The sequence below is a fragment of the Hesperophylax consimilis genome, chromosome 1, assembly GCF_061612785.1.
Source record: "Hesperophylax consimilis isolate HC1 chromosome 1, BYU_Hcon_1.0, whole genome shotgun sequence".
NCBI lineage: Eukaryota > Metazoa > Arthropoda > Insecta > Trichoptera > Limnephilidae > Hesperophylax > Hesperophylax consimilis.
In genome coordinates this window covers 42154135-42174908 of record NC_142836.1, presented here as the reverse complement: position 1 = coordinate 42174908, position 20774 = coordinate 42154135, and the positions used below count along the sequence as shown (strand labels likewise).

General features: G+C 34.3%; 1 protein-coding gene across 1 annotated transcript; it reads left to right on the top strand.

Annotated features, from left to right (window-relative positions):
* Positions 1-9906: 9906 nt before the first annotated feature.
* Positions 9907-16597, top strand: LOC149426938 (endocuticle structural protein SgAbd-6-like). The gene is made up of 3 exons (XM_089639163.1): positions 9907-9994; positions 12375-12493; positions 16275-16597. The coding sequence occupies exons 1-3, from the start codon at positions 9926-9928 to the stop codon at positions 16462-16464; spliced, it is 378 nt and encodes a 125-aa protein (XP_089495289.1). The 5' UTR covers positions 9907-9925; the 3' UTR covers positions 16465-16597.
* Positions 16598-20774: the final 4177 nt, after the last annotated feature.

Below are 20774 nucleotides of genomic sequence, written 5' to 3'. Positions count from 1 at the left end.
AGGTACATTATTTATTAATATTAATAGATAATTTGAATATGAAGTCAAAACGTCTCCTTTTAAAAATTGAATCAAAACATCTTCATTAAAATACTGTTATATATTATGATCCCAAAGACTTGAGCCACGAAACAATTAGGTTAAAATATAGAATAACAAAAATTAAGAAATTTTTGAATTTCTGGTATTTTGTGGACAGTTTACCTATTTGTTTTTCAGAGACAAGCCAATATTCATTTGGCTCTCCTGAACAAGTGATAAACCAGTCGACTGATTTTTGGCATATTACGACAAGTTTGTAAAAATGTTTTGATCGTTCGCTTGTCATAATGTGCCAAATTTATAGAACCTAAAAATATGAGATAAACGGAGAAATCTAGGTGGATTTATTGGTTTAAACCCGCAGTAAACCGAAATCTAGGTGGATTCATTGGTTTAAACCCACAGTAAACCGAAATCTGGGTGGATTTATCGGCTTTAAACCGCAGTTAACCGAAATAGAGGTCGATTCATTGGTTTAAACCCGCAATAAACCGAAATCTAGGTGGATTTATTGATTTAAAACCGCAGTAAACCGAAATCTAGGTGAATTCATTGGTTTAAACCCGCAGTAAACCGAAATCTGGGTGGATTCATTGGTTTAAACCCACAGTAAACCGAAATCTGGGTGGATTCATCGGCTTTAAACAGCAGTTAACCGAAATAGAGGTGGATTCATTGGTTTAAACCCGCAGTAAACCGAAATCTAGTTAGATTTATTGGTTTAAACCCGCAGTAAACCGAAATCTGGGTGGATTCATTGGTTTTAAACCGCAGTAAACTGAAATCTAGGTGGATTCATTTTTTTTAAACCGTAGTAAACTGAAAACTAGGTGGATTCATTGGCTTTTAACCATAGTAAGCAGTTCATATTTTTCCATATTAATATAATGATTAATTAAATAATATGATAGATGTATACGTACACAACCAATCACTCAAGTGGTTATTGACTAATAATCTTTTTCATGCCCACTGAAGAAATAGTCCGAAGAAGTTCTAATCTTTAATCAATTATTGAATTTAATCACATAGAAATTATGGTACGTAAGTATCGATACTTACGTACTCTCGAGAGTTAAAATATTCGATTCCCTCATTCGATTATTTTATTTATATGAAAGTAAAAATCAGATGCTTAAGAGCAACAAAAACACCCAAAATAATGAAATTTACGCATCTTTTCCTGTCAATTATTGTTTTTGATTAATGTATCTTTTTTCGGCTCTCGTCATGCCAAGTAAATTTCATTATTTCTAGATTAAGGCTATTTGTATCTATTTTCGGCTCTCGTCAAGTAAAGTAAATTTCATTGTTTCTAGATTAAGGCTATTTGTATCTATTTTCGGCTCTCGTCAAGTAAAGTAAATTTCATTGTTTCTAGATTAAGGCTATTTGTATCTATTTTCGGCTCTCGTCAAGTAAATTCAATTTAATATTAAATTTTTAAGAAGCCATTTATCTTCAAATAATGAGACGAAACGTCATGTTGTTGTTTCTTTTAATATTTTGTAATTGGTAATAGAGAAATAAAATGTTGAAACATGGGCGAAGCCGGGTGGCAACAGCTAGCAATTTTTAAGATTGTGTATTTATTTTATGACATTTATTTAAATGTCATAAAAATATCGTTTCCTCACACGAAGACAACGATGACACATTTTTAAGGAACCTGAATTAAACATCGAGAAAAAGCGCTTTCGGTGACCAATTCACTCGACCAACGCGTCTTTGTATTAAAAGTTCAAAAAGAAGAAGATGTTTTTAAAGGTAGATATGTAAAAACGAATGTTAAACGGAGAGCGCTAATATTAATAAACGATAATAATTAAGTGAAAATTTTAAATATTTAATATAACTCGTTTAAAATAATGAAAAAATAGAGATATATCTTTAAGGTAATTTAAAACTTAAAGCGTTCAAAAGAAATATGCTTTAAATCGGTAAAAATTCGGAATGTGGGGGTTTAAATATCGAAACGAATATTACGAAGGTTCTTAAAAAAGTGACGAAAATGGTGTAAACCCGATAAAATTACGAATTCAAAAATTCGAAATCAAATCTCACTCTCTACTAAAAAAAACTTTCCAAACTCAACCTTCAACGATAATAACAACTAATAACTATCATAAAAAATATTCTGTCTACAAATATTACTTATCTTCAGTCGACACTCCTGAATGCTACTTTGTGTAACTCGTTTTCGAGAATGTATGTAATAAATGATTCACACAACTGAACAAATTCTCTGTTACGGCATAAATAATAAACATTGAAAGTGTATGTATTTGTTTTTCTACACAACGCATTCTTCTTTCAGTAAGATATATTACAGTGACACACGTACTCACATAAATATCTTATTGACCTATCTACCTAGACATAATGTACCGATGTAAAATCGAACAAAAGGTCGATAGTTCACAAAGCTTATCTCATCACTATTTATGCAACAATCCTTTAGGAAAAAAATGCAACAAACTAGTACCGAAGTAGCGCGCAAGAAGTTGATTTAAGTTTTCGATCGTTAACATGTTAATGTTTTCCTATAAACAACCCGTTACCAATGTCAAACCACTATGTGGTTTTACACTAAACATAAAAACTAACAAAGAGTAAGTTTTTAATATAAGTAAACAGTCCTAATAAATATAAGGTTTAAGTCATCCATTACTAAAATGGTCTATATAGACCCCAAGGGTCGCTTTCAACGTACATGTCCATTGTCCATATCAATGAAAAAAACGTGGAGGTCCACAAGATCCCTTTAAGCCACCGCATTCCGAATTTCTACCGATTGATAACATATTTCACTTTAAGCTTTTAAGTTTCTAAAAAAATGTATGTTATTTTTTAAGATAATATGTAAAGCCAAAAAGGTAATTGTATGAAATTCTCGATAAAAAAAAATAGTAAAGTATGATCCGAAAATTATTTAAAACACGTTTTGTTCTGTCATTTAATAAGTTATTGTTATGAAAAAAAACAGAGTGTTTCTTTAAATGCAACATAATAATTTATCGAAAGATTTTTGCCCTATTTCGAACGAGTCATGTTTTATTAAATATTTTACCATTTTCGCTTAATTATTATCGTTTTTATAATATTAGCGCGCTCCCTTTAATAGTCACATTTACATATCTCCCTTTCAAACCATATTTGAACGCTTACTACGGAGCCAAGGAGGTTTCATTTAGATTAGTTTTCAAAATACAAAAATATCCTTATGAAAATGTCGAAACATTATGCGGGTTTTGAACGCTATTCCAGTTTGTCCTATTTACTCGTAATATGAAGGGAATTTAGAACTAACAGTTAACTTGGTAAACGCCTGAGTGTTCCAGTTCTTCTCTCGTCTTTATCGTTAATTAAGAGTTTGTCTAAGGAATTCACAGTATAGAATGCTGTTCTACATTTATCATTATTGGTTAGCGTTGCTATTTTTAAGATATTTCTCCAAGGTGCCAAAGATCTAAATTATTATGTATATTTATTATTTTAGGTTAGGTTGGTTTAGGTTTGATTATTATAGGTTAGGTTAGGTTAGTTTAGGTTTGATTATTATAGGTTAGGTTACTATAGTTTAGGTTAAATAAAACAATAATTATAATATTACCTAAATATAAATAATTTAAGTTTTATAAGTAACATAAAATTTTTTTTTTCGAGTTTGGCCAAAACAGTACCTAACTAGAATTTGCATTCCGAAATGATTCAAATTCTAGCTACTCGTATCAAGAATACCAACCAGAGAAAATTTCATCAACAGAAAGCATTTCAGCTGTCATCCCATACAACGAAAGTGAATTTTTGATTTACGTAATTAAAAATTAAAATGCTAAAATTAAAAATATCCCAAATGCAGTCAGATTCCTTTTTATAGTAATTAAGGTAAATCAGAAAGTTTTATTTAAAAATATTTCATATAATCCTTGTCCAGCGATTCCGAATAATTACCGTATATTTTAAATCCTTTCCGCATTCCTCTCATCAAGGTCCCAGTAATCGAAAATCAAATAAAAAAATATTTTTTTATTTGTCTTGTTCTGTTTCATGTTTCGTTTATATTTATTAGTATTATCTTCTTCTTCAATGATATATTACACTAATAATATTAATTGGATAATTTGGTTTTGTGAAAAATCGCTTCAAGGGCGCTGTACAATTTATTTCGAGTTCCTATGCTCCATCTAATTTTGTGTGATTTTTTAATTCTGCCTTTGTATAAAATTATGTTTAACGTCCGCTTAAGTATATCAATTATCTATAAAACAGGTAGATATACCTTAAAAGTTATTCCAATAAAAAGTTAAAACTTTTAGAAAACTCCATAGGTGTCCCATATACTAATTAGGACTCAGGGACTAACTAGGTTTCAAACCAATTTTTTAGAACTTTATAATCATTCAAAAAGATACCATAGAGAATATGGGAATATTGGGTAGCAAACGTGTTCCCGGTGTTGCTGGTTGCTGAGGGTTATTCTTAGGAAATAGAAATATACTATCTTTGACTTTTTTGTAGGCCTTTTTAAGATATACAATTCCGTAGTACATTATTTTGATGTATCTTATAAGGTTTAGCCAGCGTTAGCAATGTAAGACTCGATTACAAAACATCGACTTTTCTCTACTTTCTATAAATATAGTTTGTATGTAATGTATATATAAACCTTCCAGAAAAAATTCTATAAATGATAGTGAAAATTCTATCAAAATCCGTTGGGTAGTTCAGAAGAACTAAGCGCACAAACTGACATCGGCTATTTAGAGATATATTCAATTCTGGATGTGAAATATAAGATCGACAAAAATGACATATGATAATTAGGTCCCAATTGCTAAGTGGTTAAAGGTGTTGTCCCGGTAAGACAGAACCTGGGTTCGATTCCCAGCTTTCACCTTCTCACCTTCACCTTTTTTCTGTGTGTTGTTCTGTTTCATGTTTCGTTTTTATGACGAAATTATTGTGACGAAATAAAAATTAATTTTACTAGTATTATGACATGTCTGATGATTTTTTCGCATGTCTATGGACGTTAGACGTTATTAAACATCGACTTTGCCAATGTTTAAAAATATTTATGAAAAAATTGTAGGTACCTATCAACTATTATCTCTTGGTTGGGCACAATGTATTTAAAGGTTACCAGAAATTTCCTTCCATTTAGTATCTAGGCGCCTATATTCGTTACATCTTACTACGGTAAAGTGTGACATACAAAAGTAAAAGTGGTATCAGGCAACAATTCATCTTCTCTGAGTTATGTCCGGATTTATGCAATAATTCATCAAATATGAGAATAACAAACGCTGTTTGCTTTTGTAGGATAAATTATAGTAAAAAAAATGGTGATGCTTTTTTGACATTATGTAGGTACTATATATAAATATATATATACTAATATGTGTTTTAAAAGATTTATGAATAGTAGTAAAAAATGAGAGTTATGATGATTTTTTATTATTGAAAGGTCAATAGTATATTATATTATTTATTAAATCGTAGCAAAAGATCATGAATTTTAACAAAAGATCGAATGAAGAACTTAGTAGAAGAAAGGAATGATAACGCTTGGTGGGTACTTACTTAAAGTTAAAGTTGGCACTGAATGTTGGTTTGCTAATTATTTAACAAATATACATAATAAATATTGTAGTTATTGTATTGTATTGGAGAATACGAAATAGCACATAATATGATATTTTGTTAGTTATAGTCAAAAGCTGATGTAAGCGAAATGAGTAAGATCAAGAAAGGGACGTTTAGATGGTTTGGGTATGTAGAGCGAATGAGCGAGGAAAGGTGTGTAGGGCGAATATATGATGCAAATTTGAATGGTAGCAGAAGTCGGAGACGCTCGAGGAAGACATGGTACGACCAAGTTAATCAGATACTTGAAGAGTATGTATGAGACGATGTATGAATGTGAATGAGGCAAGAAGTGTGTGCAAGACCGAGGTGTTTGGCGGTCCGTCCTCTCTGCCTACCCCTGCGGGACACGGCGTGATTGTTAGTTAGTTAGTTAGTTTATTTCTGTACAGTTTGAAGATACAAGGATAATAAAGTAGATAATACAAATAATAAAGTGAATTAAATAAAAAGTGAGATTCAAATAGATGAATTTAAAAAATAAGAAGAGGTACGGAATATACGCTTTTTATGCATAAATAAAATTCCTAGGTACCTACCTATATTGTGCATTCGATCAATAAATGTTTGAAAGCGATTGCTCGTATAATTATTGCAGAAAAGTTTAACAATGTATCTACCTATAAACTACTAGAATGACTACAGAATCGTTAAAAAAAATGTTACTTTCAATAAATGTGGGTACTACGTTTGCACATTTCACTTAATATTATAAGGGCATTGGAGATATTTTTCGAGAGAAGATCCATAAATATACGCGCCGGAATGTTCTCAAGGTGGTTCGATGATATTTCAAGGCTGTACGACAAGGTATATTTTGTACTGCCCTATATGATTATTTTTATTACCAGCACGGTTATTTGGTTATGCCCGGCAAAGCCCAGTATTTGAATAAATGGAATATGGAATACTGATTTAAAATTGGAAAATGTTTGTCCCTTTGTACCGATCTGTTATTATTCGAAATCAATATTTCGCAAAAAAAATTTTTTTATCATTTTTCGAAATTTGAAATGTATCAGGTTATCCTTTTTATCTCTTTTTTGTAACAGCACAGGATGTTTTGACAACCCTATTTGTGAGATGATGTTGGAGGAATAGGGGAGAGTAGAAAGTAGGAGAACAGAAATGTGGATGGTTGTGAATTACCTTCTTACCTGGCTGAAACATATAAAGTAGTCATCGATCAATAGTATATATTAGATTGGCCCAGGGGTAAGGCTCTCGACCAGTGGCGTCGTGTGTCTTTTGGGTGTACTAGATTGATAGTATTACAAAAAATGGCATTATTGATGTTTTTTCTAGTTGAAAACGAATTATTATTATTTTTTCGAAAATTTGATTATTTGTATGATGTGGGGCGAAAATGAAATTTCTTGAAAATCTTCATACGAAAAATCGAATTTTCGAACAAAAATAAAAAAAAAACTTCTTCAGCTTCAACAACATCAATAATGCCATTTTTGTAATGTTAACACTCTAGTACACCCTAAATTCACGAGCCGACTAACAAGCTGGATGTCGTGGGTTCAAATCCCGGCATGCGCAGGTAAATTTTATTTGATTAATTCGTGTTCTTTCACAATGCACGCATTAAAAATAATATGTAGCATATTTTCGGCACTTTCCAAAGTGGTAGATACTCTCAGCATCACCCTGGTGTAAGACCACCATTAAGAATTGAAAATTTGCTTGAAAATAAATTATATAAAAAAATCCCTAAAGAATTAAATATTAAAATATGCAAAATGTCCTACATCGGTTCAATAATAACTAAATGGTTTATTGGCTCGGGGAGTGTGGAGTCTGAAAAACTATTAAATAATTTCACTTAAAATTTTACATGATTACCTATTAATGTCTCATTTATTAAATACTTAATATATATTCAATTTCAATTCTCAATTTTATAAAAAATTTTTTTTTTTTTTTTAAACACTTTAATTTTACAGAATAAATTTTTAGCGATTTTAACAGCATTCGGTTTCTTAGAACGTCAATCTGCCTAGCTAGGAACTAATATTGACAATTCATAATAACGCTTGTACTTATTTTTAATATACTTATACAGTTATTGCAATATTATTATTGTGTCATTTTTACTATATTCATGTATCTAATGTAATGTAATAAATAAATATATAATATAAAAATGCTTTGGCCGTGTTTGGTGACCAGATCTGAATAGCCAGGTATTTCCCCTTTTCCGCCCCCGCCACTACCTCCAGCCTCACAACATACCCCAATCGGGAATTTCATAGTCTCTCTGACTCCAGACGGCTGGGAGCAGTTGGGATGTAAAGTTTAAATTTAAAAATAAATTAAACAAAAAGTTCAATATTTATCGATATTTGTAGTTATCGACAATTAATATATTGAATATTATCCAGGTCATATTGGGTCCGGAGCCACTAAACCGCTACTATCATTGCTAAAGCTATTGACTACTCTCTGAACATTCGAACCAAATTCTTGAACAGACATACAAAAGAAGAGTTGAAGTTATTCCTGAGGCCATCTTTATGGAACATACTTTTATCAGCCAAAGGATTCACTTTCAATCAAGTCTACCCATTCTTTTCTTTCTGCGATATCTACCTTAAATTTCCAACAACTTAATTGCCGTTGATCAGTTAATAATAACTTAAAACTCAATTCACACTTCAGTCAATGGTCACTTCAAATACCATGAAAAAAATACATGTCTATGGTGTCAATCAGGGTATAGTGGATATAATATTGTAAGCCAAGTCGGCACATCGCTTTTAACCCGCGGGTCAGTTATTGCTATGGCGTAATATTGTGTCTGTGGTCAGCAAACACTCAACACACTTGTGCATAATAATGTATTAATTAAGGCAGCGTTTTATTTAATTCTTACATTAACATTCGCTCGATTGAAACAAATTGTTTATTTATCGTGTATTATATTCACGGAATATTGATATTTTTTTGAGTAGACAAGTAAGTATTCAATTTTATTGGAAAATTAACTAATTTCCAATCGAAAACCTTGACATTTTTTTTATTTTATCTATTTTAATATAGGCAAACATCGTAGGAAATTATGATATACGCAGTTAATTTGGTGAGATTTTGTATCTAATTGAAAAAAAATCGTTGGTTAAAATTGAGACATTTTCCCGACTTCTCTCCTACTATGATTACAAGAAAATCTATCAAGAAAAAAACTCTTAAATTGTACTAATTACATTTATATTTGGTTTATAGCAGTTACTAACTGGCTTCGTTCGTAGTCTCACTGCTCTATATTTTAGCGAATTAGTAAATCAAATAGGACTAGTATTTCTATAAACCTTAATCGGTAATAATTATTAGGAGACACTATTAACTGAATTTTTTGAGAAAAACTTGATTTAAACGTTTTTTTTAAGTTCTTCTTTAATAAGTTAAATAATATTACTATTCGAGTTACAAAAAAAACAGTTTATTTACAAACATAATAGTAGTAATTCCACAGTAGAACATGTTTATAAATAAAATGTTTTTTTTTGTAAATCGAATAGTAATATTATTTAACTTATTAAAGAAGAACTTAAAAACTGTGGAATTACTACTATGCGCGATAGCTGTTTCGCCTTCTAAAAGCAGACACAGTTTGATAATAATTTACTACACAACAGAACTATATTTAATAAACTATTTCTATGTAAATTGAATAATAATATTTTTCAATACATAAAATGTAAAATTAAGATGGAGTTTGACAAAGTTGACAAATTAAACTTGATAACAATAAAAAAAACTTTACAACTCGGTGCCCTTCAATAGCTGAAAGCGCAATAATTTTGTATGCACTTCAAACACTTTAATATTATAAGTACAATAATAACATATATGCATACCTGTTCATTACTGTTAACTGCAACTTTATTACACGTTTTATGAAGTTGACATTTGGTAGGTTTGTCCTGACGAAGCGATTGATCGATCGCAATTGACAAAGTTACTGAATTAGTTAAAACTTAGCTTTTTCAGCACGTCGCATTTTAATACCATGAAAAGATCTTACAAAATTAAAATTGAAACTTCATCAAAGCAATTCACACCAGTAAATTAAAGGCACATCACCAAAAATTAAACTTAACCGGTCAAACTGGCTAGTAATTTTTGCGTATGTTTGGAATTTTTTGATTCGGTCTCTTCTGACTGATTTGGTGATAGTACTGTTGACCCGGTGACATGTGAGGACGGCCACAGGCAGACGATATAAATGAGAGTGAAAGAAGAGGACGATCATCCGTTCCACAGCTCTCCACAGCATCACAGCATCATGAAGGGAGTGAGTTCAGTCATTATTATTTTCAAAAACATCTTAAAAGTGTACTGTTTTGAATACGAAACTAAAAAGTGCTTCGCGAATAATCTTTTGTCATTTAAACGAAAAAAAGGATAAAATATCAAAGTAAACGATTAATTTGAAAAAAAACTCGGTTCTTATAATTTTTTAACTAAATTTTCAAGCCTCGGGTTTAACCCAGTGAATTAAAAATGAAATAGGTAACTGTTTATGTTTTTGGACCAAGATTTATTTCCAATTTTACATCGTTTTTTTTTTGAATACCTACTATGTTTTTTTATTTATTTATTAGTTTTTGGGAAAAAGAGAGTTAAAATTTGATCAATTTGCACATGTTGAGTATAAAGCATAGATAAAAGTAATTATGTATTTCCTTCGTGTGACTTCTAATAAAACAATATACAAAAAAAATTAAAAACCGGTTAGTATTTTTTTAAATCATACAAAACAAAAATTCGCGCATGATAAGTTATAAAATGCTTTATTTTATGGAGCTTATTCTGGTAGTAATTGAAGATATCATAATAAGACAAGATATATCAACTGAGGGTAGGTAAAACCCTTCAAGGCACAAAATTTAAAAAAAACTTTACAGGAGGCGATGAAAAAGGGTATTAAGGGATTCGTAAAACTAATTAAAAAAATTTAATTTTATTATAAAATATTGCATTTTTATTGATCACTATGAGATATTTGTGGGATGAGAATTTCACCTTCGGTTTTTTTCGAAATAACCTACAAAATGTTTAACGCGTAAATTTAGTTTTTAGTATCAAAAATTAAATTAAATTTCGATTCCATATATTTCGTATCAATATATTTTATAAAAAGTGCTCTAGCACTTTCATGCACTTTTTATTTTTCGGTCCATCCCCAATAGACGTTTTCAATTAATAGATAAAATACAATAATCTTGAGACCCATCCAGTAAGAAAAACAAAATAATATCTTTATTTTTTTACGCGTGTCATGTGAAACAATGCTTCTTACTGTTCATCAAATTGCGTGTAACATAAATTCGATAATCATATATTTTTTTCATTCCTAAAAACTTACTATCGTGGTTTATCTGGTCCTTATGCATTTTCACCTGAAGGTAAAATGTTTGTATGCACTCGCGTGCAGACTTAATGCATGTCCTAACTTAATGTCTGTGGTAAAGGTAGTCTCTTGTGTAATGATTAGTTAATATACTACTTTGCCTTGGAAGTAGCCAGCAGATAATCTCAGTGGAGGTTCCCAGGAATTGAAGTTATGTTTACTTTCTTGGAAAGGAGTAATCAAGCGTTTTGGTTTAGAATGTCACGATACTTTGTGTAATTCGGCTCTTCAACTCTGAAAACCAAGAGACAAATGCACTTTTATCAGTAATTACAAATGGCTCTAGGTCATTTGAAAGGAAACTGAGATAAAAATGATATTTTTCTAAGAAATACTAATTTAATTAATGTTTAAACGTGATCTGATTTTGATCCAAAGTTTTCCTGGAAGGGAAGATAATTCAATTTATTAGAACGATGCGTCTAATTTTTAAATATATTTTTTTGAATTTCAATGTTGTTTTCGGTAGTGAATTAATCCAAATCTTAGAAGCGCAAATTAACCAATTTGCCAACATCCGATCGAGCTGAAACTCGGCAGATAAACTTGTTGTTGATGACAAGCATTATTTAAACTTGTAGTGTCAATCGCGTATACACGGACGATATGCCAGCAGTTAATATATGAAACAAATGCCGGTCCTACAAGGTCAGTAGCGCGGTTGACTCCGATCTCTATGAAGAAAATTTCAATCCTCTGCCAAACCAAAAACACAACAAAATAGTTTTAAAAGACATTTTAAAATAGAAGTATTATAGTAAAAAAAATTACGGTTTTTTTTATTTAATGTCTAATCTGTTGTATCATAATATACATTATGTGAGTGAGTGAGTGCTGGCATTTTCTCATGTTGTAATTGGGACACAAAAAAAATACAAAGGCATTGTTTCCACTGGGATTAAAAGTTACAACACGTAAAAAGTCTTTACAAACACTTTCCCATATTGGACCCGTCAATGTACTTGTAAAAAAACTATAATCCTTCCATAGAGTTCATTGGATTACCTCTAGAATCATCTGGCGCATATATTAAAATAAACCAAGAGATTTGATACTTGATTGATTCATGTTTCGAATGAATCTTAATTGGTTCTTCCGTTCAAACGAATAGAAACATATAAAGTTACAGAATCGAATGTCATGTCAAGAATAGTGATTGACCTACTTAAAAGATGATAAAGTTTGTATATATCATGTATTATGTAAAATAACATTGTTTTTCATGGTTAAAACTATAACTAATCGGAATGTGTTTGTTTAGATTATCATTTTCGCCGCCCTGTTCGTTCTGGCCGCCGCCGCGCCACAAGGAAACCCCAAGGACGCAGTCATCGTTAAGTACGAAAATGACAACATCGGAATCGGAGGATACAATTATGCGTAAGTCACACATTATATATAATCACACATCGTGGGGAACATACTGTATTTATTATATGGCTGCCATTGCCTTATTTCAAAAATATATTGTTATGGAAAAAATTTCAAAAATTGAACACATTCTGTACATCTTATATACTTTTCAATGTTTCTTGGTAAAAAATTCTCGTATTCTGCTTCAATCTATGCACAGATTATTAATGAATTAACGCTTTGTTTCAACTACCACTATAAAAATCAATTATTTACGTCGGGGGGAAGGAAAAACATGCATTTAAAATCATATTCTGTAAACATTTTTAAATCATCTAAGTAGAAGGTAAAATTTGCCAGAAATAGTACTAGTATCCTGATCAAACAAAACATTCGAACTAAAGTTGAAATTTATTGCATTGTTTTTCGTCTACTTTCTTGCAGTAATTAAGTTGAAACAGTGTTATTTCAATAATGTGTGCATAATCAGAATGAAGCGGAATACGTTATAAAAAGAAAAGTAACGAAAGACATGTATGGGGTTTACCATATTTTTTTGTAAAATAAAGAATGATGATTTGCGCAGAAGCAGTTGACCAACAAGAAGGCCTTAACTCAAATAAATTTTATCTTCTTTAAATAATAGTCAAACTAACCATGTAACTTAATCATACATACTATTCGTAATTTCTGAAGAATTCTGTTTTTCACACATGCTTAGTGCTTAAACACAGAAGCTTTTAACACTTTCATCAACCCAAGTATCCTTGAAGTCCATAGACATTCTTTCGTAAATTACCACCTCACCTTGATGAGAATACACCATCCCGATAAGTAATGACTCTACTGGAGTGGTCAGTACATTAACAACATTCTAGGCACCACAGCATAGGTCAGACAGGTCAGTGGTCAAATTTAGCCATAATACCAGGTAGTGATTTGGTCGTAACATACACTATTCTATATCAATTTGGCCTTAGACCGAACGCAAATTATTCAAAACAAGGTTCCTGCGAGGAAACCGGTTCAAATGTTGCATAATAATACGTTTTCTTGGATGCCCCATCTTTTGTGGTGGGTACTTACTAAGAAACACACATGGCTAGATGGTACTATGTTTGTCTCAATATTAATAGTGGCACGCTTATGTTAGCCATACGTAGTAAAAATATATTTTGTCGCTTGATCGTGTGTGAGAAAATAACCCATTTTACTTTGATTTATTGAGTTGGCAAATATTGTTCGTATGAATGGTTGCATTAGGACATATTATGTAAATATGACTTATATACTCATATGCGCTAATTAAATACGTAAATTTTGAAGACCTGAAACATGAAGGTGGGCAGATGACAGGGGCAATAGATATTAGAAAGATATTGAAGGGTATCTAAAAACGAATTTAAATAATTTTATGGAAATTTCAAATATAAGAGTTTCTCTGAGGTTGCCCAGTTACGGAAAATCACTTAAATTTAATTAAACCCAAATGATTCGAAAATATTTTTAGAAATTGCCGTGCTCATGGCGTAAACCAAACTTTGACTTGTAATTTTCTTTTTTTTCTTTACTTTCTTTGCGCGTTGACATTCAGTTTTATTATTACGACTTATGACAAACGTTTGATTAAAAAGCGGACAGTGGAACAGATATAACGGGTTAAAAATCAACATAGAAGAAAGGTTCACGAATAAATAAAAACTCTAATAAATCATTGGAGATGAGATCTGCATTTACACTTCCGTAAACACAAAGTAAACAGTCGTGTGGTTGAACGATTTTATTTAACATTGTGTGCAATGTGTGTTTTACAACTACTATTAAAATTGATTACTTTCACAATCTTCTTGGTAAACCAAGAGTTGTGAAATTCCTACATTTCGCTCTGAAACATCTTCGACTTATTTGTAAAAAGTACCTAACATACATTCATATTAACGCAATGTGTCGTAAAATATTAGCGCCTACGCGTCTCGAAGGTTTTTTTTTTCTCAGGCTCACTTCAAACTACGTCATCCAACATTCCTTGGATTGCGACAGTTTGCATAATATTTCGATATTGTATTTATGGTCATATGAAAGATTTTTGGAGAGGTTAAATGTCACTAGGCCGTTTCAGTGGCCTTCTTCTATAAAAACTTGACTTATCAAATAATGTATCCGATTAAGCTATAATCATTAATCACTCTGGTTTAAATAAAACTCTGCAATATTGAAAAGAGTTTAAAATATTGGCAATTTGTGGCGTGTTTATTTATACAAACTTGGACAAGAGTTACTAATATAAATTTACGAAAATCAATCCTTAGATTTTGCACAGTCGATAGTAAATTAATACCTCTTCAACAACTTACTTAAAGAACTTCACTTATGCAATTGAATAGTCGTACTTACGTACGTAAGTGTACTCGTAAGTGGCACTTATGTGTATTACTCATCATCTACGATGATACTATTCAAATCTTCTTCTAATGACATAATTAATATACACTTGTTAATAGTTAATTAGTGAAGTTAGCTTTGTTAACAGCTGAACAAAAACTTGATAAAATGCGCTTTTTAGAATCAGTCTGATTCTAAGTGCATTGAAATTGATTCGTTAAAAGCCAGTAATTCTACACCATTCATACTTTTACGTCACGTTCTTTGCATTCACACGAGAATATGAAGGTGTGTTCCATAATATTCGCACATCAATGTAGCACAAAGGTCTAATGCGTTGTCAATTTTCAGTTATAATCAACGTATGAATTTAGCCAATTTCTTTAGAATTTCGCAATCAAAGCTGTGTAGTGCAATGAAGATGGAAGTTGCACTCATGCATGTACATTCTAATTATTGGAATGAAAATTTGAATTGACGAGTTTCGTAATGATTTTAGATACAAAGAAAGTCGAAATGTGGCAATGTGCTAATGAAATGTCGTATTTCGTTTTCCACAAGTTGTTCTTACGCAATACACATACCTGTCTATATGATACTAAACGTAGTATTTTTATCTATCTATTCTGCCCATCGAGGTTTTCAAAACAAACGTATTTAGTTCAATCTAAATTGATTTAAATGTTGTTTAAAACCGTACGAGTACATACTTGTTTCATCTTATTTGCAATAAACATCGACTGAGTGTTATTTTATGATATCGGTGACAATACACATTTCCGATCCACATGCACCGGTGCATGATTAGGATACACTCCAAACGCGCGCCCAACATATGTACACGATTGAAATTTGTCACATCACAATGGGTCGCTTCTAATACTCGTTCTTAAGTTCAACAGCTCAGCTGTGTAAAGATTTGTCTCCTACAATAAGGATTGAGATCAAGACCCATATTTACTCCTTTCTCTCCTCAAACGGACCCTCCATACAACATCCCCAGAGATTTCATAGGTCCTGAGGGAAATTATTTTCCTCATGGTGAGTGGAATTAACGTAAAAAAGTAAATTAAAAAATGCAACAATGGATGCATTACAACCCTGGTCTGTTAAGTATATAATTTATATGAATTTTAATTTATATATTTTTTGATAAAGTTTGGGAACTATTGACGCTTAATCTTGCTTAAATTTAATTTATTTTTATCAGCTCAGCGTAACAAAGACAATGCAAAGAATCAAAGTATGCGTTATTCACAGCATCATACCCAGAAAATCCCTTATATTGATGCAAGCACTGGCAGAGTTTTTCGGCTCTGATAACCTTCTTACAAAGATTTGAGAAAGGGGCAGCTTTCATACATAGTCCCTTATGAATTTTAATTAAAACTTTTCACTTATTTATATTTGCACTGTTTTGTTACAGTTTCGAGACCAGTGACGGCACCTCCAAGCAGGAACAGGCCGAGCTGAAGAACGTCGGCACCGAGAACGAGGCTCTGGTGGTGCGTGGAACCATCTCCTGGATAGCTGATGACGGCCAGCAGTACACCCTGTCGTACATCGCCGATGAGAACGGTTTCCAGCCCACCGGTGCTCACCTGCCCCAGGCGTAGGACTCCAGCCACCCCATCACCCTAAAGCCAAATACTAACCGATTAATTTATAATCTATCGAGAGTCAAAAGTTACTAAATTGTGAAACTTACTCTAACTCTTCCTGTAAATAAAATATTTGATAATAATAAAAGTTATTTTCATTTTCAACACACCCTAAAGAAAATATTTCATACAGTAAACACGACTGCTGTAAAATTTGGTTCATTTAAAAAAAATCGTGGGTGCACTGAGAAAACTTAATATATGATATCATAAATTTATTAAAAAGTATGGGTAATTTATTCGTTTTCCTATTAAACGCGGGATCGCAGGCCTTATGAATTTTTTTTTTTTTTTTTTATATTTACTCCACACAGGAGGCCCTGAAGAAAATAATTTCCCTCAGGGCCTATGTCATCTTTGGGGATGCTGTGTGGAGGGTCTTTTTGTGGAGAGGAAGGAGTGAACATGGGTCTTGAAGAGTCCCATGTTGTAGGAGGGAGGAAACACAGAGGCCGGCAGTTCGTTCCACAGCCGAGCTGTTGAACTTAAGAACGAATCGTAGAAGCGACCCGTTCTCATGTGACAAGTGTCAACTGTGTACAAATGTTGGGCGCGCGTTTGGCGTGTATCCCGACTACGCACCGGTGCCGAAGAGATCAATGACGCTAGTTCCTCAGAGCATCTTCCATTGTAATACCGATAGAACAAGGACAGCATACCTACCTGACGCCTGTGCTCTAAAGATTGCAGTCCGTTTGTTAAGATTGGGGAATCTATCAAACGGACCGCCCGTTTCTGCACAGAGTCAAGGGTTTTTTTCAGGTATTTAGGGGCTCCAGACCAGAGATGGCTGCCAAATTCGACCGTAGGGCGCACTTGCGATTTGTACAGGGTGAGCAGTTGTGTACTATTAAAGTATCTGCGGGCCCTGTACAGTACGCCCAGCTTCTGAGAGGCCAACTTTACTCTGGCTTCGATGGAGCCCCCGTACCTGAGCTGGTCACTTATAGTTACACCAAGCATATCAATGGAAGGCCTGTTCGGAAGATTGCTTCCGTTGAAGGAGACTAGATTATCATTTGGATCCCTTTTAGACGTAATCAGACAGGATTGGGTCTTTGAAACATTAAATTCGACGAGATTATTTTTACCCCAGGAGGAAATACTCTCGAGATAACCGTCCATTCTCTGCTTCAAAGCCCTCCGAGCCGTTGGAGTTTGTGTGCCCTTTGGGGGCTTGTCAAACAAAAAGCTATCATGAACTGTACTGTCATCCGCGTAACAATGAATCGGTGCACATGTCAAAAGGTCATTGATGTGCAACAAAAACAAAGTCGGAGACAGAACCGATCCCTGTGGGACGCCAGCATTTATAGAGTGCGAGGAAGAGGTGAAACCGTCAGCAACCGCCTGAATCGACCTATCCCTTAAAAAGTCAGCAATCCACGTACACAGGGATGCGGGAAGTCCGTAAGAATGCAATTTGTTGACAAGTCCTCGGTGCCAGACCCGGTCAAAGGCCTTGGATATGTCTAGTGCGACCGTTTGGGTCTCACCGTGACGTTCCAGGCACCGCCCCCAAACATGCGTCACATACGCGAGAAGATCACCGCACGAGCGGTTCCGCCGGAATCCGTATTGACGGTCGTTGATAATTTTGTTCTTCTCGAGGTATGTGAGCAGTTTGTCGTTGATCACACGTTCCATCACTTTGGACAGAACTGATGTGATCGCTATGGGGCGGTAGTTGGCCGGGTTGGAGCGGTCACCTTTCTTGGGAATAGGGTGAATTACCGCTTTTTTCCAACCAGAGGGCACAGTGCCACACTTCAGGGACATTTTGAAGAGCTTTGTCAAAACTGGAACTATTTCCGCAGCACACCTCTGCAATACCAGGGCAGGTATTCCATCAGGTCCACTAGCTTTGTTAACATCGAGCCCCCGTATGATGTGGAGTACATCCCGATGCCGGATCCTCAGCTTTTTCATATAGAAGCCGCAGTGAGGAACCGACGGCGGAACAGCACCCCCGTCGTCGAGGGTCGAGTTTTCCGCAAACATTTTCCCTAAAAGGTTTGCCTTTTCGGTGGCAGTGTTTGCTAGTGAGCCGTCAGGTCTGGTAAGAGGTGGCAAACTGGGTTTGCAAAAATTTCGACCTATTGAGCCCGCAAGCGACCAGAATGCTCTGCTGCCATGCGGGCAGGCAGCCAGCTTTTTGCTGATCTGCAGGTCGTGTTCGAATTTTGACCTATTGATGATTCTCTTGCATTCCTTTGCCGATTTGTTGTATACTGATCTGCTTTCGGGCGTTCGAGATGTGTTGTAGGCTCGGTAAGCCGCGTTTTTTCGTCGAACTGCTTCGGAGCATTGTCGACTGAACCACGGCTTTGAGCCCACACCAGTTTCTTTAGTAGTCGATTGTATGAAGCCATCCATCGCCGAATTGATGACTTCACCAATCTCCTGGGCACATCTTGAAGGGTCCGAAGTCCGAAAACAAACAGCTGACCACGGAAAAGCATTGAAATGGGCCCGCATACCGAACCAATCTGCTGACCTATAGTGCCACACTTTTCTCCTCAGCCTCTCATTGGTTGGTCTGAGGCTAACGGGGATTGATGTCGTCACTAGGCAGTGGTCAGATGATCCCAGAGGCGCTGTGACGTCAATCTTATAACCGTGTGGCACAGTAGTTAAGAATAGGTCTAACAGATTGGAGCGGTGAGTCTGGACATCAGGAACCCTTGTAGGCTCCTGAACCAATTGCTCTAATCCGTAGCAAATGGCAAAGGATTCCGCCTGTCGGCCAGCCGAGTCCGTTGGGCCTGAGAACTTCAACCATGGTTCGTTATGAACCTTGAAGTCCCCCAGAACAACAAACTCGGCCGAAGGGTAGCGGGGCAAGAGATCATCAATAGTATCGCTCAAATGTTTGAAGAGCTCGGAAGTGTCTGATTCGCTATGGTTCGGTGAGCGGTATAGACATGCGTAGAATCTTGCCGTACTGGCAAGATTGACGCGCACCCACATTACGTCGAATCTGGAGTTTTCCAGACTCAATAGTCGCACACAGTTGACGTCAGCTCGACTATAGAGGCAGACTCCTCCTTTCAGTCGGAATTTGCTTGCGAGGGTAAAGCCCGGGCAGTCCAGATAGAAGGAGTCTGGCGGCTCGGCTATCTGAGTTTCGGATAGGAAAAGAAGGTTGGGACGTTGGGACAAAAGATGGTGATGGACGGAATTTAAATTTGTGTGCAGGCCGCGAATGTTGGCAAAATTTACCAACAGTTTTGGCCCGCACCGGGGACGCCTGCTACTCGCCGCTGTAAAGATGTTAAGTTTGTTTTTATGTATATTCATGATTTTAATTTTTGACATTTTTGACATTGACAGAGTTCCTAAAAAAGTATCAGTTAAAATCGAATGTTGCATCAGGACGATGGAACACGTGTTCATACAAATATTGATATTGATAATACAACGTACTGAATGCCCGCTCCATTCATTCCCCGGCGGGATTTATGAGGTCCACATGGCGACGCCTGAGGCCCTAGACTGGCTCGCAGACCTAGATGTCCCCCCCAGTATAATTTATAGAAAAAATTCTCTTACTTCCAGATACTTTTTTTCCCAGCTTTTGACATTTATTTTATACAAGTTTAGGTTTTGGCACATCTTGATGGAACTCGGCAAGGAATTAAACAATTTTGGGCCAATATAGTGTGTCTTTGGGCTAGCCTAGTTTTGCAGTGAGGCACTGTGTACATGCATATGTTGTGTCTCTGGCTAGAACGATTTGGATTTTTACAGAAATTATAAGGACCAGTGTATATAAATTTAAGGCATTGGACACAGTGAATCCGCCTTAGTTCCATAATGTCAGTTTCCTTAAACAATTTATCGGTGGGATATGTCTTGGTATTCTGGTGCATTATCTTAGTGATAGACTTCTGAATAATTTCTAGAGGTATTTTTTTATTTGTATAAAAATTACATGTAATGTTATTTATACCCGCTAAGCTACTGCAAGTAGCTTGTCAGCAGGATATTAGTTGCACATAAAATAATAGTACAACACATAAATGAAATAATCATCAACGCTTTAACGCGAGAAAAACAGTGTATCACAGTCTTAATACATGAGGTTACTCCTTAGTAGCCATGATTTTAATATTAAAGAGAATTTAATAATGGAGCAATTTTCTTTTAATTCATATGGCAATTTGTTAAAAATTAAAGGTATTATGTATTCAAGAGTTCTTTGACAATATTTGTTTTGGAACACAGGTACTTTCGTTCCTTTATTTTGTATGAAACGTGTATTG

Excerpts from the sequence above, each read along its gene's own strand:
- LOC149426938 (XM_089639163.1), top strand. The coding sequence starts at position 9,926 with ATGAGAGTGAAAGAAGAGGACGATCATCCGTTCCACAGCTCTCCACAG. Across the intron at positions 9,995-12,374 it reads ATCACAGCATCATGAAGGGA|ATTATCATTTTCGCCGCCCT; the intron begins GTGAGTTCAGTC and ends GTGTTTGTTTAG. Across the intron at positions 12,494-16,274 it reads ATCGGAGGATACAATTATGC|TTTCGAGACCAGTGACGGCA; the intron begins GTAAGTCACACA and ends GTTTTGTTACAG.